This window comes from Anguilla rostrata, chromosome 1, assembly GCF_018555375.3.
Source record: "Anguilla rostrata isolate EN2019 chromosome 1, ASM1855537v3, whole genome shotgun sequence".
NCBI lineage: Eukaryota > Metazoa > Chordata > Actinopteri > Anguilliformes > Anguillidae > Anguilla > Anguilla rostrata.
In genome coordinates this window covers 65,819,759-65,844,697 of record NC_057933.1, presented here as the reverse complement: position 1 = coordinate 65,844,697, position 24,939 = coordinate 65,819,759, and the positions used below count along the sequence as shown (strand labels likewise).

The 24,939-nt window shown below is 42.7% G+C and overlaps 2 protein-coding genes and 1 long non-coding RNA gene across 4 annotated transcripts; all 3 read left to right on the top strand.

Moving 5' to 3' along the window:
* The first annotated feature begins 2,114 nt into the window (after positions 1-2,114).
* dhx16 (DEAH (Asp-Glu-Ala-His) box polypeptide 16) lies at positions 2,115-13,885 on the top strand. 2 transcript variants are annotated; one of them, XM_064350188.1, is made up of 22 exons: positions 2,115-2,345; positions 2,493-2,592; positions 3,190-3,393; positions 3,494-3,729; positions 3,945-4,122; positions 4,486-4,542; positions 5,011-5,265; positions 5,440-5,676; positions 6,297-6,488; positions 6,695-6,805; positions 6,934-7,049; positions 7,481-7,691; positions 8,163-8,261; positions 8,447-8,599; positions 8,734-8,874; positions 9,267-9,429; positions 10,755-10,873; positions 11,167-11,234; positions 11,383-11,545; positions 12,036-12,197; positions 12,651-12,824; positions 12,949-13,885. In XM_064350188.1, exons 3-22 carry the CDS (start codon positions 3,196-3,198, stop codon positions 13,075-13,077), a joined length of 3,162 nt encoding a protein of 1,053 aa, XP_064206258.1. In that variant the 5' UTR covers positions 2,115-2,345; positions 2,493-2,592; positions 3,190-3,195; the 3' UTR covers positions 13,078-13,885. The 2 variants fall into 2 exon arrangements, with proteins under 2 accessions (XP_064206258.1, XP_064206249.1); XM_064350179.1 differs by lacking the exon at positions 2,493-2,592.
* A 1,461-nt stretch (positions 13,886-15,346) lies between these two features.
* Positions 15,347-19,395, top strand: rnf183 (ring finger protein 183). The gene is made up of 2 exons (XM_064350218.1): positions 15,347-15,900; positions 17,725-19,395. Exon 2 carries the CDS (start codon positions 17,734-17,736, stop codon positions 18,676-18,678), a length of 945 nt encoding a protein of 314 aa, XP_064206288.1. The 5' UTR covers positions 15,347-15,900; positions 17,725-17,733; the 3' UTR covers positions 18,679-19,395.
* Positions 19,396-21,476: 2,081 nt separating this feature from the next.
* LOC135262872 (uncharacterized) lies at positions 21,477-24,730 on the top strand. Its single transcript, XR_010332335.1, has 2 exons — positions 21,477-22,897; positions 23,223-24,730. It is a non-coding gene; the product is annotated as an uncharacterized LOC135262872 (long non-coding RNA).
* The last annotated feature ends 209 nt before the right edge of the window (positions 24,731-24,939 follow it).

Genomic DNA, 24,939 nt, shown 5'->3' with positions numbered 1-24,939 from the left:
GTCTTTGTGAAATCTGTCAGGTACCAGAAACCTCAGAACACGTTATCATTAACTGCATTAAATATAGGTCGGAAAGGAAGGATATGATGGAGGAGATGGGAAGATTGGGGATAACAGGAGCAGGATTGAGGAATGTATTGGAGTGTGGTGCTAGTGGGCAGGGGAAGAGATGTTTTATCAACTACCTTCGGGGAACGGGACTGTTAATAAAAGTGTGACAGGCAATAAGCTGTAGGAGTTAACTTACTCCGAAAGATAGCAGTAATGCAAATTTCAAGGATTCAAGCTGCCGGTAAACAACACCGAAGAAGAAGAAGAACATGGCGATATGTGGCGTCAAATTCGGATCTCAACCAGAGACTGTAAAAAATATGGACAAAGCTACTGTGACGTCACCCATTGCCTCTCCGTGGGTCTGTAAAACACGTTTTGAAGCTCAATGGCGGGCGCGGCCATGTTCTCGATTTGGAGCCAAAACCATAGAGTTAAGCGGTCTTGTGATTTTTACAATGTGATTGACAGTCCGGTGCGGAAAAGCCCATCAACCTGAACGAACGATTGCAGAACGAACTTGAGGCTAGCTGACTGTCTGCCGTTATGTTTTAAAATATATGATCAAATGTTTACGCAGTTTAATTTCCATCCGTGACTGTTCTGTGTCATGTAATCACGTTATATGTATGACATTAATAATACAATTATGTTCAGTTATCTTCAATTTATGTTTCTCGGCAAAACGAATATGCTTAGCTAGCATATCAGCTTGCCAGTGAGCTAGGTAAGCTATCCGTGGTTAGCTCACACGTTAGCAATATGAACTACAGGGGAAGAACATCGACTGCACTGATGGTCAATCAATCAGAGATGTGTAGACTACTGGTGATTTGACTAGGCTAATTTTCATATAACTGTCTGGTAGACCTGCTGTTAACCAAGCAAGTTATCGTCGTAGGTTTTCGCCAGTCAGTTAATGAGCCATTAACTGCTACTACTCCATCGCCGTTTGTGGTGTTTACTTGCTGGGTGACGCTAGCTGACCGATCGTTCGCAAGTCACTTTTTAAAGAATAAAAATTAACACTGTCAGCGGTGATTAACAAGTATTTTAATAACTGATCTACAGGCGTGTAAATATGACAACGCACTTTGAAGAGCAAGTTTTCCACCTGTTGCATAAAGACAAAAATAATGTACATTGAATTTCTAATTATTATTATTTTCTTGCTAGCTTCTAGTTTTGTCACATTCGTGCAGCGTAGCCCAGGTAGACATTTACGGGAATGTACACGACTGACAAGCCGTCAAACACGTTTGACAGATGGAATATTTGCCGGTTAGGGTTAGCTAGCTAGTCAAATGGCTTGGTAGCCGAAGTTGCGAACTGTTTTAGCATAGGCTACTGGACTACCACATATAGCAAATAAGCGTTAGCTGATTACGCTTTCTGCCAACTAATTATTTGGTTAAGTGGGCTAAAGGAAATAGTAAAAATGACTCGGCTACCGCAAAACTTCAGAGGAGGATTATTTTATGGTCGCCTAGTGCAGCTGTAAATAGCACACGCTATAATGAAACCACTACAAAATGGGATGCCTGCATTTTCTGACTTCGCACAGGTGGACCGTGGTCGGAGCCGCAATGTCAAGGCCAAGAAACGCCACCTCCCACCCCAGTGACCACAGATTGTAGCCCCTACTGTAGCTCAGGCCTCCGCAGTAATCCGGAAGTGACGCAAGCTGTACCTCATTGGTCCAGAACAAATATTGGCACTGTGCCCAAATAACGCAATAAATCATGAAATCGACCCATGGACAGTCATAAGACGAATAAAATACACCTATTATGATTATTTGTTCTTGTGAGAAAAAATCATTGACTTTGTATTTTGATCGCATTTGTACCGTAGACTTACATGGAAACCGGATATGAAAACACCTATACTGGAGCCATCCGTAGTGGCGCTAGTGAGCAACCAGGAACTACAACACCAGGAAATGAGCTTCAAAAACGAAGTCTGGTTTTGGCCGCTTGATCTCAACCAGCAGTTCCGTGCACAGAATGCATTTCTGTGTGTGGCCCAATGAGGTTTCCATACTAGCCAAAAGAGGTACAGGTTTTCCGCTTCCGGGTCACGTACAGTTCAGTTCTTTTTTGTAATGCTTTCGGTTTGATCCAAAATACTTGTAATTTCTTAGCAACCAGTGTTGAACCTTTGACAATGGGTACGCAAACTATCGCTAGGTAGCTAGCTAGCTAACGCAAACAGCTAACTAGGTTTTACCATCTAGACCGTACAGGTTACAGAATACGGAGGAGGACACGTTTCGACAAGAAACAAGCAACAAGGTAAAACCTGACGTTAGTTAGCCAAAAAACTTTACTGCTTTGTACTTTGCTTGCAAAGTGTATATCAGTTCGTCCACTGACCCAGCAACTAAGCTAAATCTTACTTTCCATTTATATTGAACATTCCTAATATGAATTTCCTTTTAGCTTGGAAACATAATATTGTGGTAATCTAACGGAATTCCACAGTAGCTAGCTACCTTGTTCGCTAGCCACCTGCACCGATTGGCGGACTTGTTACTGGCAGGTTTGTAGCTCTCCACAGTGAAATTGTCTTTGCTGACTGGACTCAGTGATTATTCGTTTTACAGGTTATGTTTGCAGTTCTCTGTGGTGAAAACAAATCTTAACTAAAACCTGTACCTGCATTGGGCAGCCTCACTGAAGACAATGGTGATGGCTTGCTAGTTAGTTATAGCTAACCCTACACAGTTTCTGAATCCTGTTTCGATTTAAGTACCCTAAAAGAATTGGTTAGCTTGTAACGTCATCAGGAAATATAGCTATGTTATAAAATTGAAGTATCTTATAAAAGTACAAGCAGATAGCGAGCTGCACACCACGTTCGATTTTTGTTGGAGTGGCTATAAATGTATGTCTTGCAGCATGTAGATAGGTCCATAGCTGTATATGCAGCACATGACCCGTCATTTAAAATTAAATTGTACCGTAGTTAAATTTATTTAGTTTGATCGTGATTACTGCTTAGTGATTCTGTATATATTCTCCTGCTTGCCATGTGTCATTTGTGAATATGGTTTGGAAAAAAAGTTTTTTTTAAATTCACAGATGACAAACAAAGGGCTTGGTAAACTGTTTTTTTTCTCTCTCTCTCTCTCTTTAGACCAATATGGCAAATCTGGAGCAATGGGTAAATGACCGTCTCCACGACATCCTGGGTTTGAGTGACAAGTATGTGGCCCAGTTCATGATTGGCTCAGCACGCAGGTCATCTGGACCTCAAGACTTTGTTTCTCGTCTTCGGGAAACGGGCACCATTGACATAGACCAGAGAGTGGTTGCCTTCGCAGAGGAATTATATAACAAGGTAGTGTGTTTGTTCCAGGATTATATACATACTGTTAGCAGTCTATTATGTTTCTATGTATAAATGTACTGATATCCTTTCATCTGTCTTTCTCTGTCAGATACCCCGGAAACAAGCTGTGGAGAAACCAGCCCGGGCGAGAGAGCGAGAAATCCTAGAGATAGAGAGAAAGAACCGCACTTATACCTTGCTGGAGGACAGTGAGAGTGAAGAAGAGGTAGTGAAGGAGCGGGTGAAGGAGAAGAAAAAGGACAAGGACAGAGGGAAAAAGAGAAAGCACCTGAGGCAGAAAAGGGAAGAAAGTCCATCTTCCAGCGAAGAAGAGAAGAACAAGAGGTGAGAGCAAAGGGTTGTTGGGGCAGGGCTGGGTGTTTGTGACTGTACTGATGGGTTCACACGGCTGAACATGGATGCCTGCCATGCAGCATGGCAGTGTAAAGACCATGTGCAATGCTTTTTAAACTTGCAAAAAATTTTCAGTAGAATGTGTTGAAAGGTTGTGTTCAGACATGTTTTTATGTGCTTTAACTGGGCTTTGCCTTTGGCCTCAGTAAGAGACCTGATGCTGAACAAAAGAAGGATGCGGAGAAAGAAGAGGAGGAGGAGGAATGGGAGAAGGAGGAGAGAGAACGACTGCAGGACCTGGAAGAAAGGGATGCCTTTGCTGAGAGAATGAAACAGAAGGACAAGGATAAGACCAGACACATACTGGAGAGGAACGACAAAAAGGTGCGACAACAGCACAGAAAGAGAACCTTCAGAAAGGGGATGGAAGAGAAGACAGGGCGGAGGAGGATAGAGTAGGGTGTGCATTATGTGAATATTGAATATATTTATTAAATATTTAGTTATTCAAATATTAAACATTATTTATGCAATGTATGAAGCTGTTACTTATATGTTAACAAAATTCCCTTTAATGAGATCAGTGCATTCACTCTTCCTTTTCAGCGGGAACCATATTAACAAATTATGTTTTGTTCAAGTGTTTTTAGACTGCCCTTTTGAACATTGAGAAAATGAAACTACAAAGGTTTTAAATTTGTGAGGGGATGTAGCTTGTCTCCTGACTGTTTTCCTCTTGTTTACTAGGCCTACGAGGAAGCCCAGAAGCGACTGAAGATGGCTGAGGAGGACCAGAGAAAAATGGTGCTGTTGATAAACTTTTTCCTCATTTGAACAAAGTTGATTTGATTATGATGAAAATAGCCTATGTCTGTTAAATGTGAGGAAGAAAGGCCAGAGAAAGTGTTGGACATACCAACCATTTATAAATCAGCTTTGTGAGGGCCACTGACATTGAGATGTTCAGCTAGGTACACCCAGCTAGACGCCTTCGCTTAGGTTCATTTTCAAATACCTTTAGTCCTGTTTCAGGGTACACATTTTGTATGTTCCACCTAGGTTGTTATGGTGGATAGTGAAAGATATTTGCAGGAAGAATTATGGGTACATTTAAGAGAATGTCATTTGGAGTGAATTTCCAAATACAAAATAAAAATGTATATTGACTATATGAATAATATTTTGGTATCTACTGAGCAATTAAAAAAAAAAAAAAAAATTCAATGTTCTGGTAGAGCGATTGCTCCCACTGACTTGCCTTTGTGTCTCCAGCTCCCAGAGCTGAGGAAGGAATCCCGGCAGAAGTACCTGTCCACGCGAGCACAGGAGAAGCTGGAGGACCTGGAGGCAGAGATCGCAGACGATGAGTACCTCTTCTCTAGCCAGCCCCTGACCGACAGGGAGAAGCAGGATCTCCAGTACAAGCGCACGGTCCGAGACCTGGCCAAGGAGTACAAGAAGGCAGGGGCCAAAGAGAAGGAGGAGAGGAAGAACAGATATTACATGCCAGAGGAGAGCAGGAGCAAGGTGCTCACACACGGACACTGAGACCTGAGCTTCTGAACGAAGACTCTCCTGAAACACGCAGAATGACTTGTTTGTTTTTTGCAGCAGGGGGCGTTATGCTTATCTGTCGCTGTGTTCTCTCTCTGTTTCTCTCTTTTCTCCCTGTGTCCCTCGCTCCTTTCCTCCTCCTCTCAGACGGTTCCCCAGCGAGACCTGGAGCTGGAGCCGGAGGAGGGGGGGCGCGAGGGCGGGGGGGAACAGGGCCGCTGGGAGGAGGAGAGGCTGAGCGCGGCCGCCCTGCACTTTGGGGCCAAGGAGGAGAGGGAGCGAGGGATGAAGGCCGAGATGGAGAAGTACCAGCTGGTGCTGGAGGAGGAGGAGATGATCAGCTTCGTCAGCGCCGTCACCATGAAGGGAACGCGGATGTCCAAGGTTTGGTCACACTGCGCGCAGCTCTCTTCAGCTAACTGTGTTAAAGTCCAAAGCAGTCTTCTAGCCCTGAATGTACTCATCAGTTCATTTAAAAAAGCAAGTATGTCCGCACACAGCACACATACTTAAATTTACTTTATTCATGTATGTTATCAAATTTTTGAATGGTTATTTCTTATTTGACTGCACAGCATGTGTTCACAATATTAAATTGCTTACCCAAATGTTGCTCTTGAGGAATGGAATCCACCATTCCTGCTTTAGAATAATCAGCTACAGCATTGCAGGAAATCCCCAGTAGTGTTGAGGTTTTTGGCACTGTTACACACTGGAAAAGCTCTCTTGTTCTATGTAATCATTCCCTTACATGTAATTAGCTCCTGCAGGGTCTGTAACTGTGGCATTTCACGCATCTTTCAGACTGGATGTGTGAGCATCTGACTGGCGGGTTGTTATTGTCTTGTTTGTCTGTATTGCATCAACTGGAAGCTTGGTTATGTTGATCAGTCCAGATCACTGCAGTAAGGAGGCGGAGGGCGAGCTATGACTTTGCTGTGATGCCAGTGCCCGGCGTGGCTCCTGTCTCTAGCCTCTCAGCTGTGTGTTGATTGGTCCCTCAGGAGCAGAGCGAGCCTGTCATGTCGCAGGCCGAGCAGCAGAGAGAGTCCATCCAGGAGGTGCGCCGCAGCCTGCCCGTCTTCCCCTACAGAGAGGACCTGCTGTCCGCCATCCACCACCACCAGATCCTCATCATCGAGGGCGAGACGGGCTCCGGCAAGACCACGCAGATCCCCCAGTACCTCGTGGAGGAGGTCAGCGTCTGCGTGTCTGTCTGTCTGTCTGTCTCTCTGCGTGTCAGACTGTCTGCATGCCTGTCATTCTGTCTCTGTGTCTACCTGTGTACTTTTCACTCTCTAGCCTGTCTGTTCCATGGCTATTTTCCAAAAATTCTTCAACCCTTCACTGTTCGGTTTCAGATTATATTTCCTATGTTAACCTCCCTTGCTGCTTCTCCCAGGGTTACACAAAGGGAGGGATGAAGATAGGATGCACTCAGCCGCGGAGGGTGGCGGCCATGTCAGTGGCGGCCAGGGTGGCACAGGAAATGGACGTCAAGCTCGGCAATGAGGTGATGCCCTCTGCTGGTCTCTGTGGTGAAAACTGATTCAAATGGAGGGAAAATCCAACAGAAAATGGCAGCTGTGATTTGAGTGCCTCACGTGCAGGATTGTGCTTCCCTCCCCTTGTCTTTCTCAGGTGGGGTACTCGATCAGGTTCGAAGACTGCACCTCAGAACGCACCGTGTTGAAGTACATGACAGACGGTATGCTGCTCAGGGAATTTCTCACTGAACCAGATCTTGCCAGCTACAGGTATTATCACATTCCGCCATTTTGTGTCTGTGTCTGTGCGAGTATGTGCATGCGAGTATGTGCGTGTGTGTGTGTGCTTGCGTCTTGCATGGGCATGCATGCTTGCATGTAGGTGCGTGTTGTTTCTCTGTGTTTCTGCACATTACGTGCAGCCTTATATCTCATTAGAAGTATGAAATGACAGTAAATCTGTTCAAATGGAAGGGCTTATTGAAATGTTTGTGTGTTCTGAATGCCATGATTCTCAACAGAACCATCTCCTGTAATATTGTGTATTAGATTGTACATATTCATGAATGCAAGATGAATAGTAACGTCAGTAAAATAAGTGGTATTGGAAAAGGGTGAGTAGTAAATTCTCTTGCAGGGAAACATTGTAATAATATAGATGGTGTCTCCAGTAGCACTAAGCAGCTGTGTTTTCGTCTCAGTGTGATTATAATCGACGAGGCCCACGAGCGCACCCTACACACAGACATCCTGTTCGGGCTGATAAAGGACATCGCCCGCTTCCGGTCGGACCTGAAGGTCCTGGTGGCCAGCGCCACCCTGGACACGGAGCGCTTCTCCTGCTTCTTTGACGACGCGCCCGTCTTCAGAATCCCCGGCAGGAGGTTCCCTGTGGACATCTTCTACACCAAGGTACATTTAGTGTTCTCTTTATCCTGTTTCATCCCGTAGTTTGCATATACTGCTGTGTTTTATACGCACTATACCAAAGTACATGTAGGGCCCTGTGTACTGATAAATGAACAGGTAGTACAATATTTACTATTTAATACACCTAAGTATTTCATTTCCATTTACTCTATCCTACATTGATTACTGTAGTCTTTATATTTCAGCAGCATTATACCAATACCAAAACACAGTGTACATGCTTTTATGTATCTAATGAACAGAGATAAATCTTCTACACTGCCGGAGATGTAAAGTACTGTAAATATTGTCGCTGTAGTACCGCACTCATTATTAGAAAGTCAAGTTATGTGTGTTGACCTGTTTCCAGGAGAGTGGACGGTAATGAGAAAAGGTCATATTTCCGCTGTTCCATGCTGAGGTCAGGCTGTGGTAATTCAGCAGTAAGAAGAGTAATGCTTCTCTCTCTCTCAGGCGCCTGAGGCAGATTACCTGGAGGCGTGTGTGGTGTCAGTGCTGCAGATCCATGTCACGCAGCCCACTGGAGACGTGCTGGTCTTTCTCACCGGACAGGTCAGGAAAGCGCCACGCCCTCCACTCCTTCTCCGCTCTCCTTGCCCTCGGGGTAACTGGGTGTAGGCTGTGTATTTTACACTGTCACAGTCTCTGGTAGTACTCTGTGCCCTATAGACTGCTATGGCACTGAGGTCCTGTGTTGGCTTCTTTAATTTAGTCTCTTGTGGCTTGTGTTTTTGTAGGAGGAGATTGAGGCTTGCTGTGAGCTCCTGCAGGAGAGGTGCAGGCGTCTGGGCTCCAAGATCTCAGAGCTGATTGTACTTCCTATCTATGCAAACCTGCCATCTGACATGCAAGCCAAGATATTCAATCCAACTCCTCCAGGGGCCAGGAAGGTATGGTCTATCTATCTGTCACATATTGGCAAAATGTGCTGTGGCTCATGGGAATTGTAGTTATTTCCCCATGCATCTGTCATATACGTGCTTTGTTAACAATTCAGATGCATTCTACATTTTGTTTTTCCTAGGTGGTGGTTGCCACAAACATTGCCGAGACCTCCCTCACCATTGATGGGATCATCTATGTCATTGACCCTGGGTTCTGTAAGCAGAAGAGCTACAACGCCCGGACAGGCATGGAGTCCCTCATCGTCACGCCCTGCTCACGGGTAAAACTCTGCATTTTTCTGCTGTTCATCTGCTCACATAAGGACATATCCTCCACCAAAAATGAAAATCTAGTACAGATCTGGGTGCTGTTCAGTGCATCTGGGCACTGATCCAGTGAATTATATTTCTCATATGTTATTGTTACTCTGCATAGCCAACTCAGCATTCTTTTTTTAAATTATATTATTACTTTGAATCCTCTTTAATTCCATGAAAATGTCATGACTTGACTTAAACATATTTTTGTGCTGTAATCTCAAAAAACATTTTTTTAAAAGACTCCAAAGGAACTTAATGTCATCACTTGTGGCTTTCCTGTTGTTTTCCTGTGTGGAAGCCTTGGTTATGTGTATAGCTGTTTTGTAACTGCACCTGTCTGTGCATGTGACAGGCATCGGCGAATCAGCGCGCAGGGCGGGCAGGCAGAGTAGCTGCTGGGAAGTGCTTCCGTCTCTACACCGCCTGGGCCTTCAAAAACGAGATGGAGGAGACAACTGTGCCTGAGATCCAGAGAACCAATCTTGGCAACGTGGTCCTGCTGCTGAAGAGTCTTGGTAATGTGGCACCTTTTCATGTATTATTATTATTATTATTAGTTTTTGTATAATTTAACACAGCTCATAAAACAAAAACATTACAGTAATATAAGATAATTGAAGTAAATAGCATGATAAATAATATCATGTAATGAATTAGATTGTAGAAACAAAGTATCGTCAAGCCAATTGTGGTGCATTATGAAGCATTTCAATGCATGATGTAAGTAGGTTCTGGGGGACTGAGGGTAATGTGCAGGAAAGGTTTCTCTGTGAAGCAGTGTTACTGTATGTTTTCACTCTTGCCCTCGGAGAGTCGCAGGACAGCTCAGTTTTGTTTTAACTTGAAACTTGGCAGCCAGTTCAAACCCAAAAACCCATGATGCGAGTGAGCTGTGTAATAAATTGGTCCATTAATTTATCCATAACATTTGGAGGAACAGTGAAAACCTGAGCACACCCTGAAGCTTTCCGTGGGCTGGAGTGAACAGCTGTGGCCAATGTTGATGCTATGTGTTGTGCTTGCTTTGAGAAACTGCTCCTTTGAATGTAAAAGTATTTTTTGGGTATCAGGGCTTTTCATTATTGCATTTGAGCCAGTGCTAATCTTGGGTGACAATGCATGAGATAGAATAAATCTAATTTGAATATATCACGAGTGCGGCATACTATGAATAAATGCAATGGATATGCAACTAATGCAGCTGAATCAATGATTGAATGAATGCGAGAAAGTGATACGCTTGGTCATGTTAAAGGTAATGCCAGATTACAAGACCATATCAATTGACATAAATCAGGTGTCCATTATCATTTTTAACCAAAGTAACCAGATATTCAATGCAAAACTATTATTTTCCTCTGGTTAGGAGTGTCTATATAGGCAGTGAGCGTGTTACTTTACACATATTTATTTTATTGTACATGACCAGTGTGGTTTGTAAGTGGTCAGTCACTAGCTCTCTGAATTATTTTTTTTGTCGTACCCTTAGAACTTACTGCCGAATTGCACAAAAAACCCTTTCACACACCAAGGTGAAACTTATCTATCATTGGGAAGCTGATTGACAGTTGATTGTGATCAGTCTGCTATATCAGTAGCCACTGTGGTTAGCCATAGCAGTCATTCTGATCAGGACCATTGTTTGTGTATGAAAGCATCCCAAAAAGCATGGTTTCTGTATAGGCTGCCTTGAACATGCACATATAAAGCGCATTTGGTTGATGGCATGTGGTTTATGCAAAATTCATCGTGATCAATATGTTACCCGTATATTGGGTAGATTTGTTGAATGTATTTCATTAAAAACTATGCTAATTTTTTTTTACCATTTTACTATTAGGAATTAATGACCTCATTCATTTTGACTTCATGGATCCGCCCCCTCATGAGACCCTTGTCCTAGCCCTGGAGCAGCTTTACGCACTCGGTGCCCTCAATCACCGTGGAGAGCTCACCAAGGTACTTACTCTGCCTACATTTCCCAGGATCCTCTGATCAGCCGACTCTTCATCAGTTCACTCGTTGAACTTGACTAATTAATGAATGCTCTGAAAAGTGGGGAGAAAAACTTTTCACTATAATTAAAAAATTCCATCTGCTGTTTGACCAGTGAATTGCAGGCTCTGAAACGTAACTTAGTGTTTTGCTTGCGTTGATTGACTGTGTGGGATTAGAGTTTTACTGATCTGCAACTGTATGGGGAAGATTGAGGGAGAGAGGAGCAGAGTCAACAGTTCTGTCTGTCTCCACAGCTTGGTCGCAGGATGGCAGAGTTACCTGTGGACCCCATGCTGAGCAAGATGATCCTGGCTTCTGAACAGTGAGTGTGTGTATTGACGGCAGTATTGGAAGGAGAGCTTTTAATGAGGAGTGTGTATGTGGATGTGGGTTGTGATGATGTGTATATAATTGGTATGTGATGGCTTTGTAGCATTTCAAGGTAGTCAGTATGTCCCTCTCCCCCTCAGGTATAAGTGCTCAGAAGAGGTATTAACCATCTCTGCCATGCTGTCGGTGAATAACTCCATCTTCTACCGGCCCAAAGACAAGGTTGTCCATGCCGACAACGCCAGGCAGAACTTTGTTGTACCTGGAGGAGATCACATGGTCCTGCTGAATGTCTATACTCAGGTATGTACCACACCATAGCATTTATTCTGCATGTATTATACTGTCTCCTAAATGTGTGAGACAGTATAATCATCCAAAACGTTTTAAAGAAAAATTTAATCATGGACATAACATAAGTGGGAGAACCAGAGGGAGAATAAGACACAGGGAAGATCGGGAATGAAAGTAATGTTTAGTTGGCTGTTTGTGTGTGTGTGTGTGTCTGTCTGTGTGTGTCTGTGTCTGTTTGTGTGTGAAAGAGAGAGAGTATGAGGGATTCTCTGTTTTTAAGCTTCTATCTCTACCAGGTGACAGTAGGTGGTGTGTAACTGGTGCTGTTCATCCACTGATAATTGCTGATTACTCTGTCTCTCAGTGGGTGGACCTGTGTTAACTGCATGCTGATTGGTGTGTGTCTCAGTGGGTGGACCTGTGTTAACTGCATGCTGATTGGTGTGTGTCTCAGTGGGTGGCCTCTTGTTAACTGCTTGCTGATTGGTGTTTGTCTCAGTGGGTGGAGAGCGGGTACTCCACTCAGTGGTGCTATGAGAACTTCATCCAGTTCCGCTCCATGAAGCGTGCGCGGGATGTGCGGGAGCAGCTGGAGGGGCTGATGGACAGGATTGAGGTGGAGGTGTGCAGCTGCCAGGGAGACAGCATGCCCATCCGCAAGGTGTGTGTGACCGTACCCTCAAGCAGGTTAAACCTGCTATCCTACATCCATCCCCATCACCATTCACCCTACACCAACCTCAATCTCCTTTATACCTCACTCTACACCCATCTCCATTACCTCTATACCTCACTCTACACCCATCTCCATTATCTCTATAACTGTCACCCTACACCCACCTCCATCACTCTGTAACTGGCACCCTACACCCACTTCCATCACCTCTGTAACAGTTACCCTATAGCTACCTCCATCACCTCTAACTGACCCTACTGCTACCTCCATTATCCATACACCAGTCACCCCACACACATGTGCCAGGCTACACCTGACTCCATCTCTCCTCTCACTCTGTGATGTGATGCTGCATCTCTGTCTCTTGTGCTGCGGTTGCGTGGGTTTGTGTTGGTGGGAAGGTTAAACGCATTGGCTCCTTGCCTTCCTCTCTCTCAGGCGGTAACTGCGGGGTACTTCTACCACACAGCGAGGCTCAGCAAAGGGGGCTACAAGACGGTGAAGCACCAGCAGACGGTTTACGTTCACCCTAACAGCTCCCTGTTCGAGGAGCAGCCACGCTGGCTCATTTACCACGAGCTGGTGTTCACCACCAAGGAGTTCATGAGACAGGTCAGTGCACCCAGTTCATGGTTCATTGTCGGACTGCTGTGTGCGTGCATGCGTGCGTGTGTGTGTGTGTGTGTGTTTTACATTGCTTTAGATCTAGTGTGGCTCCTATGTCTCCCTGTTGCAGGTGATAGAGATTGATAGCGGCTGGCTGTTGGAAGTGGCCCCGCACTACTACAAGAGCAAAGAGCTGGAGGACAGCAGCAGTAAGAAGATGCCCCGCAAGCAGGGCAAGGCACGGGAGGAGCTGGGCTGAAGGAGAGATGGGGGGGAGGGGCTGTTCCAGAAGGGGAGGAGCTCACCTGAGAGACCAGAAGCTTGGGCTCTGACTGGGACTTTAATAAGACCATAATGCCATGTGACCTAAAATAACTTTTTTATTTATTTATTTTTCTATGGGATGTATTTTTTTTTTTTTTTTGTGAAGCAACAACAAGAGCAGTGTTTCAGTTCCTGTGTTTGTATGACGACATAATGGGCTTAATGCAAATTGCAGTTCCTGGTACCTCTGAGTTGGACAGGTCTTGTTTGTATTCTCTGCAATTAGTTGTGATGCTGTGATAGTAAAGGTTTCCAAAGCAGGGACACATGGGAGTCTTACCCATTCCACATATTAGTGCCTGGTCCAAATGACACAGACCCTGGTCTAAAATGGAGAGCAGGGGCGTTGGTGATTTCAGGATCAACTCAGTCTACTGAGAGGAAGTAGCTTTGAACTTTGGACACAGTGAACTCTAGCACAGTGAGCTTATCAGATCAGGCCAACTATTTCACACTGTACAAAATTCAATAAACAAGCATCATTTTCATATTTCTAACACAGTGCGTACTTCCATTCTACTTTTGAAGTAACACCAATGCATGGACTGGGTTTAGTTCACTTGAGGAGGATCAGCGCTACAGTGATCTGTCACACATCTTCACACATCCGCTCCACATGGTCATCCCCCTCAGTTTTTCTGGAATAACATGGAGCAAAATGTGCAAACCAGTTATGCCCACTATTTTAGAAAAAAGCTAATAAAAAAATACAGCTGGCCTAATTTAGCAGCTGGAAAACCGAATGATGATGAGTGATGATATGTTAATTTGTGATTATAGTATGGACAAGAGCACATTGCCTGGCGTCAAAAATAGACAGCTGACTTAATACATTTTTGGCCGGTCAACTGTAGAAGTGCAACATGGTGCCCACAATGAACCGTGTGATTTAGCTCAGTTTACTGAGCATGTCCAGGCGACTTCTTCACTGCTATAACCTGTAAAACTGCAAAGCTCTGTTCGTGTTCACATATTACAATTACTTAACATGATGCACCATGTTAAGTAAATGCGTGTAACACCTCACACTATAGGGGCCAGAAGGGTGGAACTGTAGGCAACAGAAAACAAAACCAGTAATGTTAGCCAATCACTTTTTGTTCTGGTCATGCCGTACTTTGTCCTGCAATATGTCTAATGACCACCAGACGGCTGTAAGTTAATTGGTCCAGCAACACAAACCGGTTTAGCTGGTTCACCTGGGCTGTGCGTGACTGGTTGTTTCCGGGCCAGGCCAGTCTGACACTAAATGAACACGTGATTAACACCACACTGATCGTATGCCTATTTGTCACAGACTGCCTTTTTTTGCAGTTACTTTGAAAAGTATTTGTAAAAATACAATTAAATGTTTTACAACAAGAAAAATGCAGCTTTGCTTTTTTTTCACGGGTAGCCACATGGATAGTGAGTGCATGTGTGCATTTACGTCTGTCACCAAGTAAGAATCCGTGATCATTAAGTTTTTAATGATCAGACATTGCAGTGTCAATAGAATCTTGAAGGATATGTGTTGCTACAGGTTTGTTTAGTATTAGAAATCATGACCACTGTTTTTCATAGCTCTATTGAGATTATTTGCTTTCTTATTGGAGTAGCCAATGATTTTGCTGACTATGGATGACTTGTGAATCAAAAATCAGAATGAGGAAATTCAGTCAGGGAAGGAACTGTCAGGTACTAAACCACTGCACAGAACTGCTGTTGTACTGAACTACTACTGTATTAAACTACTGTACATGCAGTGGATTAAATTGGAAGAATAATTAAAATCTAGGTTACATTTGGAATGAGCAGATACAAATTGCAGGGCATTAATATTACCCTACGCCTCTGCTGGACAAGTTCACCTACTCCACAGTGCTACCACACCACTACTACTCACTGCTGTGCTGTACCATTATTGTATAACTCCACCCACCACACTCTACTATGCCTCTGCTGTGGCCTGTCATTCATTACATATTTACCAGCACCAGTACATTTCCTTACCAGTAATCTACCCTTGCTGTTAATTAAATAACTACCCAATAACAGTGCTCTTGTTCTTCAGCTATTTATTTGCACTTGTGCCAAACCACTATTATTCAGCAGTAATGCAGTATATATGACATGCCAAGTCAGAGTGGAATTTTCCATGTTTAATGTAAAACGTCATTGTCCCATATCACATTTAAAAAAATGACAGGACTGCTGTACTGTCACATGTTACATGGTGTGTAAGTTCGTACTTGAGGCTTCATGTATTGTATAGGCTATTTAGTCATGTCCAGCAATAACACACACGTTGAATGTTCCAGAAGACTCTTCACAAGTCAACCGGTAATACGGAAAAAAAAGAATACAGGAGAGCAAGAGCGCAAGTAATCCAGTTTTACCCACACGTTCCGCTCATTCACGCTGAGATAAGGCTTCAAATGGCACAGACTGGACCAACTGGTCCAACAAGGAGGAGAACGAGGGAGGAAACTAAGAAGAGGAAATTCTGGGTGCCACTGAGAGTGAAACCTGGAATGAAGTAAAGAAACAAAGAGAAGTCAGACAAGAGGAGGAGCAGGAGACTGAAGAAGTAGGGCGTGCGTATGAGTGACCTGTTCTGTTTATTTGTGCGGCTGCCCGTGTATTTTGTGCGAAGCTGTGATAAAACGCCACTTCAACTCGCACAAGCAAGCGGTATATGGAATACGATACGCGGATCAAACTGCTGCCCTGGACGGCCACTGAGTGACATTGAACCTACCACCACAGGGCAAAACATGTAAGCCTTTCTGAGGATTTTTTTAGAAGCTGTCACTACGCTGTAGCTGGTTAGGCTACAATTTTGGCCGAGAACAACATTACGAAATATATGATTACACGAAAATGTTGATACACTGTTGGCGATACGACTTCATTATTTATTACTGATCTTTACAACTTTACGTTTATTAATTGTTCGTGTTCCGTCAGGTAATTTATTTATATGTTATGCTTGTTTCCGTTCAGTGCTGCTTTTAATGGTAACTTAAGAATTATCATATGTCATAAATTGACAAAGTGCACTGGCAGGTAGCAACCTAATATTTCTTTGGCAGTCACCCAGACCCTTTCAAGACAAAGAATCCATTCAGAATTTAACTAAACAAAAATACTGTCAACAACCAAGGGACTGTTATGCATACAGTACGGCATGGTCAAACATTCCCAAAGGCCATTCCTTATTGATTCAGTGTATTTGCTTTTCAAATTAAGTAGCCTGCACTCACTGTTGTCCAGTCAGGAAACAATAAAACAGTGGTAGCCAGACAGCCTGGTCAGAGCCTAACCAAACAGACACGCACATGTTTCCTCATTCATATCTCAGAGGACCATGTGTCTGGTACTTTTTTCTCAGTTCCACTCAGCCACAGATAAAGGATCAAATATTTATTCTGGATGCTGAATCACTGTGACATGTGCAGGAACTGCGTCACTGGTTATATATGTATACACAACTGTGCTAGTGCTAGTTTTGTACTTGGCAGGATTGTTTTGTTTATTTGCTGAACAGGTTACCCTACAGGGTTGGAGTCCTGATCTATGTGGTCACTTCTGGCACTACGATCTTTACTTCACTCTAGTGTGTTTTTATGCACCTCTGCACTTTAAACTGATGCACTTGTTGTATGTCGCTCTGGATAAGAGAGTCTGCTTAATGCCTGTAATGTAATGTAATATAGTCCAAAATCAGTAACCCTAGACGAAAGAATAAACATTTGTTGAAAGCATTTGTTATTTGCATATGTAAAACTAAGCAGTGGCTTTTTGAGCTGCTATTTGAGAATTGTTGCTTCACAACATTCCATGAATATTTTTGTCCTCTTTTGACGCCACTGTCCATACTTTTGCATTTAACAAAAATGTTTTTTTTTCTGGTTTTGGCAAGATGGGATGATGGTAGGGAAAGGAAAAGGAATATCAGCTTACTTGAAGTCATGAGAAAATACGGTTTTTGACCACATGTTAGCAAAAATTTGACATACCAATACAATATTCACAAAAGCCTATTGACATACAAGTTTAAGCTTACAGGGCTCCTGTACCTCATTACAAAAAAGGGAACGGAGCCCTGAAATAATTGTTTGTAATCCTTTGTTTATTTTGCAATGTTGGCTGAGTTTACAGTCCCTGGTTTGTTTAAGCTGCACAGAAATGGAAACAGCAAAATTATGATCACCCTTGATACAGTTTGATGGTCTTTATCCTGCTGTGTAACTGCGGCTTTAGACTAATTCTTATGAGAATAAGTTCTGGATAAAAGGACAAAATGCGCTTAATATCACATTACCTTTCAGATCCTGGGATGACAGGTGCCGTTTAATATCAGTCCATGATGATGAGGAATTGAGGATTATTATTATTAAAAATTGGAACTAGAGTACTGGGGTGATCTGCATCATATTACTACTACTATAACTACCATTACTACCAGTGCCACCCGCACTAATACCTGTATCCTTGTGTTCCACAGCCTTTACAAAAAAGGCTTTATAAAGATGATGTTCTGTTAAATGATTTCGTCATTTAATGTCCTCCTGTATTTTTGTCTCTTCTTTATTTCAAGTCCTGCACAATGAGTGATGAGAGAGAGAGAGCGAATGACCATGGCAGCCAAGGGGCCAAGCTCAAACAGCTGCTGAATGAAAAACCCAAAGCCGAAAGCAAGGGCAAAGCCAGCGGCAGGCCAGGGCGAGAGAGAGAACGAGAGAGGAAGGGAGTCGGCCGCAGCAGGAGCAGCGATGCTGAGAGGAGAGGGAGGGAGGCCAGGCGGAGGGGAGACTATGAGAGGGACAGAGGGGAGAGGAGGGAGCGAGGAAGAAGCGAGGATGGGAGAGAGAGAGAGAAGGAGGGCCAAAGGGGCTCTGCCGAAGAAGGGGACGATGTGGGGGACACTGAGTGCGTGGTGTGTTTCTGTACCTACGATAACATCTTCAAAACACCCAAGCTTCTGTCCTGTGGCCACACTTTCTGCCTGGAGTGCCTCGCTCGCATCAATGTGTCCTCACCCGAGATCAAATCCCTGACCTGCCCTGTGTGCCGAGAACTCACCGATCTGCCCCATGGCCGAGACCTGCCACATCTGGGCACCAACCAGGATATATTCCGCAAGCTGCCCCCCGATATGCAGAGAGCGCAGTCTGTGCGCTTCAAGCGCAGCAAGGGAAAACTGGTCCTGAAGAAGCCCCTGGCTGGCACCCACAGCAGCTCCAAGCCCAGCCTCACCCTCCCCACCTTCAAGAAGAAGGTGCAGGAGGGGCCACTGGGTGAAAGGGGTGCCAGCCTGGAGCTTGGCCACACCCAGGCCACCATCGTGGACGTGGGGCGGCCCCCCAGCAGGGTTAGGGGTCGCATGCGGCAACTCTTTCGCTCTGACCAGTGCTACTATGCTGCGGTGGCGGCCATTATCACAGTGGCGGTGGCCCTGATGCTGGTGGGGATCCTGGCATTTGTGGTGGTGCCCAATGTTGCAAACCATGGGGCCCATAGGCCCCCACCAGAAAACAATACCTTTCCATAAAATGGGAAAAACAGTGGACCCTGAATGGGTTGGGAAAGAATGGAGGAAAGAGGTGTAATCTTTACAGAAGAGGCCAATAGAATGGAAAGTCTGGGTTGAATGCCTAATCTTTTCATGGACTGTTTTAACTTTATCTTGAACACTTCCATACCTAAGCTCTTACAATAAGAATTCGGCAACCAGCGAACACCCAAGGAACACCTGCAATTTAAGTACTGTGAATATATTTACTGTGACATTTTGGCAAGATGTAAGAGAACTGAATATGTATACCATAATGTCAGATTTAAAAACAACTTTAACATTAAGAAAATGTATAAAAGTAGACATGCAGAAATACAACTAATGCTGAAAAGGTTTGAGGGATATTTTTTTCTTAAGACCAAAGCAATGTATTCTTTTTTAATTCCTATTACTTGACTGGGTATTGTCTTTCTTTGGTGAAATTCTACTTGAGTTTAAAAAGGAAACATGATCTTATTTTAAGAGTTTCCAGAACACTTAACTATAGGAAAAATGACTGGAGAAAAAACAGTTCACGCCCTTTGAGAATGCTGAGAATCAAGTTTTCCTAAATTCACGAGACTCCGTACACTGCTCTTCCTCTTTTCATTCACTGATATGTTCTGCACTTGTACATATTTAAATACAACTACAAAACTGAGATAATTGAAAATATTGTATTTGTCTGACAAAAATAAAAAGATTTGAATCTGGCTTGTGACACATTTTTTCTGTAAATTAGCATTACATTGGCAAATCAATGTGGAGATCCAGCGAGTGGAAGGAAAGGACTCTACAACAGCATGCATTGTGCTGCAGATTTGCACTATGTCGCTGTATCTAAACAAATAATCCCTGTGTATTCTGCTCCTGGCTTTCAAGCTGCACCCACACCATGGCAAAGTAAATACCTTTTTATAGAACAGTATAAAGACGGGCTTAAATTCCAGGTATTAAAACCAAGTATTCAAATCACTGTTTTGCATTTACCTCATCATGCAACTTATTGTGCATAGAGACATTGTGTATACGTGGTCTGAAATGCCTTATGTTACGGTCCAAATAAGAACCAGAAAACATGAATATTCAATAGAATAAATTTAAATATAATAAATAAATAAAATATAAAATGTATAATAAATATAAGAGTTGAACGGGTTGGTTGGGACAATTATTTTGGAGTCATGCTAACCAACCCTGACATAAGCATGTAGTTAATCGGAAAACACCTGCAATATACATACTGTATATAAAACATGTTTGAACATAATTCTGTTCAAAATCCATATACCTGTGTGTAAGGGGGGATTTAAACACAATATTGTGGTTACTGTCCCCACAGACACAAAAAACACACGCACACAGGCACACACACTTCAAAGACCTGATCCTCACACACACACACAAAGACAAAGATTTTTAAAAAGATAAAAGGAGGGAATAGTAGGCCTATAGGTACATGGCATTTCCACTGATAAACTGGTTAAAAATGTTGTTTGGTTTCAACTCTATATTATATCGTTAAAACATTTTATATTTTATATATTTATTATATTTTAAAATATATAAACATGGCATTTTAGGATTGTGCCAACCAGCCCCACAATGTGTGCAAGGAAACCCCATGTTCAAGCTGGCTGGGACAAGTGCACAACATGACTTTAATCATTAGTCACCTAATTTTAGAAGAAATTTGGGGACATTAAAATATATGCATTTATAGCTTGAGGCTTTTCATTTGCTACTGGGGGGAATATTCCATGATAAATTATGCCAGGAAAATATGGAAAATAGTGAAATGTATGCCAACCAATCCCAGTCTCCCCTACTTTAATATAATCACGGTTAGCCCACAAGTAAGCACCACAGAGGCTAGGAAGGCAATAGTATATCTGGCTTTGTCAGGAGTTGGATGAGGCCAGGAAAAATTTCATTTTAACAATCACCATTTTGTGTCTTAAGGGATGATAAATATGTGGTTTCTCAGCAATAGAATTTTTTTCAGATTCCTATCACCTGTAGGTCTTATTTTCATTCAGTAAAAACAGTATATCTGATATTTAATTAGGTCAGGAACAGTGGAAAATGCCCCCTTTATCACTATCTCTGAGGTGTTGATACTTTTGTGACTGGTTAGGCCAGGTACATGGGTACATACGGTACTATATTATTTTTTCACTGTGGTACAGATAGTTTTACCTCTTATTTCTTAATCATGTGAATGTAAATCTGGTTGACGGTACATTTCCATAGTAAGACAATGTACGGAATGCGACCTTCAATTGACAAGAATGGTAGAGATGGGACAGGATGCAGGAGATGCACGTGACTGCCACATACAAAGCAAAAGTGAACATAGACTGGAACTGAAGTGAAATTTAATAGGTGAAGAATTAAATTAATGATTCACATGACACAGCTGCCCAGTACTGTATTGCCCAATAGTAACAATGCTGATCACATTAAGCGACTATGGATTTATCCAATAATTATACATTGGCTACCAATGTCTACACTGAAACATTTGTATTTTCACTGGAGTAAAATCACGACAAATAGAAATTACTTTTATTAGGGTTTCTGTAAAAGATCAAAGCATGGCTTTGCTGTTGAGATATACTGTATACATTGTTTTCAATATATTTTTAAGTGGAACTAAATATGTAGGCTAGTTTTACACAAGAGCATTCCTGGCTGGAATGTGACAACAAAAACGTGTCAAACCAGATTTTGTTGTGTTATTGGTGACCCGGGAATGACGCGCCCATGCATGCGTTTCGAGGGCGGGGCTTTGGAGGGAGACTAAAAGGGAGTTTAAAGGGGTGCTGAAACGTTTTTTCTAAAAAAAAAAAACAAAAAAAAAAAACGTAATTTATCCAAACTTATTGATACGTACATGCTGCAACTTTAAGATGCGAAATGGAATCAGGTTATATAGCTACGTACCTACAAGTTACGCACGGTGTGTGAAAACCTTGCATCTACATCTATCTTGAATGAGAGGGAGATTCACTGGGCAGAAAAACGATACAGTGCACACAGCCCCCAACTTTCTATTATTAGATCGAGGCCCACCCTCGATTCTGATACTCGTACTGTCATACACCGACAGAGCCTCCTCTTTACCGACGACAAAATCAGCCAATTTGGTTGGGCAACTCGGGGACCGGCCATGATGTTATAAAGCTAGCTAGGTAGCAAACTGGCAGGAGGTCGCATATTGCTAGCTACACACTTGTCCTTGTTTTCTACGTTGATTGGTTTCCTATCAATTGCCAGCTAGCTACCACTGGCAGTCAAACAAACTTTATTTTGACGATAATATTTACTACAAAACGATTTCCTTGTTACAATGGCCTCCACCCCTTCTGCTTCTGCCCTGTCTGCTGTCCTCCGGTGCAGGGGAAACATATTTGCTAGAAACAAGAAGAGGCCTCCTCCCGGCAGCGGATACAGCCTGGGAGCAAAGTGCGGCGCCGCAGGCGAGTCGGGAGTACCTATACTGGGCAAAGAACACGGATGGGAATTTGGTCAGACTTTGCAAGAATTTAAGTCTTTTTTTCTGGGGCAACGTGTTGAAATCAGGAATGGTGTGTTTCTGACAGTTACGTTGGAAACAAGTAGAAAAAGCAGGACAGACACGCATTCAAGTAATCGAACTGCCATCAATGACAAAGAACGAAGAAAAGTTTCTAAGACTGATTCGCAGAATGATCCAATCGGATCCCTCTACTTTTTACAGGCGAGTTCGTCGCGAGCGGCCCAGCAATGTTACCGACTGAGATTTCTGAAGGAGCCAAACTCGTCACAAACGCGTTTGTTTACTTCTGGGATCAGGCAGTGCCTTGGGATAAAAAACTGTGACGAATATGGTATGATTGTGCACTCAAAGAGCAATAAAAAACTTTTGGGAAAATTATTGGACTCAGCCACTTGGAAGGTTTTGTGTATATCAATTAGTTATTTACCTAAATCGGATAGAGCCGGCGAACAAATCTCTGAACCAGTTGCATTGTGTTGGAAAGGCTGGACGACTCTCAAGAATGGATGCATAATATTGACTGCAGTTATTTCTGAAATGCTGCGGATGCAACTTGGAATGGAAAACGGTCGTCTTTCGATTCCATCCGTCTTCAAACCTGCTGTTCTAGAAAACCCGAAGTCTCGCTCCGTCAAACGCCGGTCCTTGTCAATCAGTCACAGCGCCCAAACAATGGCAAGTATTATGGCACACATTTCCGATCTGCAGGTCGCACACCGATTAACAAAGCTAAAGACGGCAGGGTGATATTGTTATTTTCTATGTATGATGGGGATGATTGAAACCTTTGCCTGTAGTTGCGCGATATCAAGTGATAAGTTTAAGGATACCAGAGCGTCACTAGGAGTAGCCTAATTAACTGTGCAAGTGCGATTATTTACCCATCTTTTTTCATTTTTTGAAAATGTTGGTGTATTGCCTTCGTGTCAGTGTTGGTTGCCAACAGACTGGTTCGATGTACCTAAAATAAAGTTTTGCATGTTTCTGTGCCCATTTGCAGGAAAATGATTTGAATGGGCAAAGTGGGGATACTACCGGTCAGAAAGTGAAGCTAGGAGGGCTTGGAACAAGTGGTGAACATCAGCCTCTTGGAGGAATCACCAAAATGGGCAAGCTGGACTGAGGGCTTTTGCACAGAACATTACCGCAGAACGGCAGAAATTGATACAAACGATGCTTGATGACATTAGTTCTTGTTAGCACATCCCTATGCTAACAAGTAACAAAATCTATATCCCTGACTGAATTCCACCCCCACCCCCTCCCCCTCTACATTATGTAAGAAGGGCTGTGTACTTCAGCAATGCAAAAAAATAAAATAAAAAATCATAAAATAGGACTTTTTGTTTTTGTAGGTGTAACAGGAGCTAATTATCCAAAGAACTGTGGGCTCAAACTTTTATTTTATTTTTTTGTACGAAATATTTCCACCACCGGGGTAGAGTGCCAAGAAATATGATTTTTATTCAAGTTCATTATAAATGTAAACAAAATGCCTGAGTACACATCACAACCTGTGATAGGTGAGAGGACATCATGACCTGCCAATTACAACCAGCAGGGGGTGTCGTTTGCTGGCCAAATGTCAACAAAAAAAAGAAAAGGAAAAACGAAGGAAAATGAGTGATTGTGAGAACTACACATTCAGACAGTCTAGGATCAAAATTTGACTCCTTGGCTGAGGCTAATTTTAAGTGAAATAAATACATGCTCGCATTAGAATTTGCAGGTGGACTAGGTTTCCCGATGTCCTCAGGATGGTTCACCTAATATCCCTACTTTAGTAAAATCACAGACCTGGATTAACTTTTTCCATGTGAATTTTTTGCTCATATGTGTACAACCCTGGTAAGAATTAAAGTTCTTAAACACGGGTGAACAAAACAATTGGAGGTGGATATAGTGGGAAATCATTGGATACAATCAGTAGATACAGTGGTCAGGGACAATGTTAGGAAACTTTAGTGACTGGCAAATTCACACATAACGGCATTAACTGAAGTAAAATAATTCATATAAATGCAATAAGGCTATTTCAGATGAGTGTACAGTATTTGAGAAAATGCCCTTGGCTTCCAGATGAAAGAAGGATAATATACACTGTATTCCTAAAGTTAGGTGAACTTTCATGCAATTCTAAGAAATATTTGTACTATCATTATAGTAATGACTTGCAGCTGAACACTATGATGTGGACACTTTTTTCGATTTTGATTTGAAATATAAACGCTACTGCATGCCAAAACCTGTTAGCCTAGAGATTAGGGAGATGCAAACTATTGTAGAAGCAAAGGGTGACATTCAGCTGTGAAAACTCCTAACCTACCCTACTTCACACTGGATATTAGGTATCACTACATTTTATGGGGTTTCCTTTAATGTGCTGGAAATCAACCTATTAACTGCCACAGTCCTTCTAAATGTTACAGTGTTGATATTAGATGTGTCTGAATGGTTGCTTGTGGAAATGATTCAGGTTTGAACAAAATAAAAGTTGACATTTTTGGCCGACTGTTTCAGAGTTTCATTTATATTCAGAAAAGGGTTTTATTGCATTTAAATTTGAACTTTAAATGCCAAAAAATAAATGCAGATAAAAAAGCTTTGATTAAGACTAGATAAATTGAGTTCAGTTAGTGAAATCAGAGAGCCAAAGATCTTTGATTCTGTAGTCCTTGGAAGATAGGGACAAGATGTATAGGTAACTACCAAAATGA

Bases quoted from the DNA above. Each gene is read 5' to 3' on its own strand.
- dhx16 (XM_064350179.1), top strand. From the start codon at position 3,196: ATGGCAAATCTGGAGCAATGGGTAAATGACCGTCTCCACGACATCCTG. The intron at 10,874-11,166 runs GTACTTACTCTG...CTGTCTCCACAG, and splicing joins ACCGTGGAGAGCTCACCAAG to CTTGGTCGCAGGATGGCAGA. The intron at 12,198-12,650 runs GTGTGTGTGACC...CCTCTCTCTCAG, and splicing joins ACAGCATGCCCATCCGCAAG to GCGGTAACTGCGGGGTACTT.
- rnf183 (XM_064350218.1), top strand. From the start codon at position 17,734: ATGAGTGATGAGAGAGAGAGAGCGAATGACCATGGCAGCCAAGGGGCC.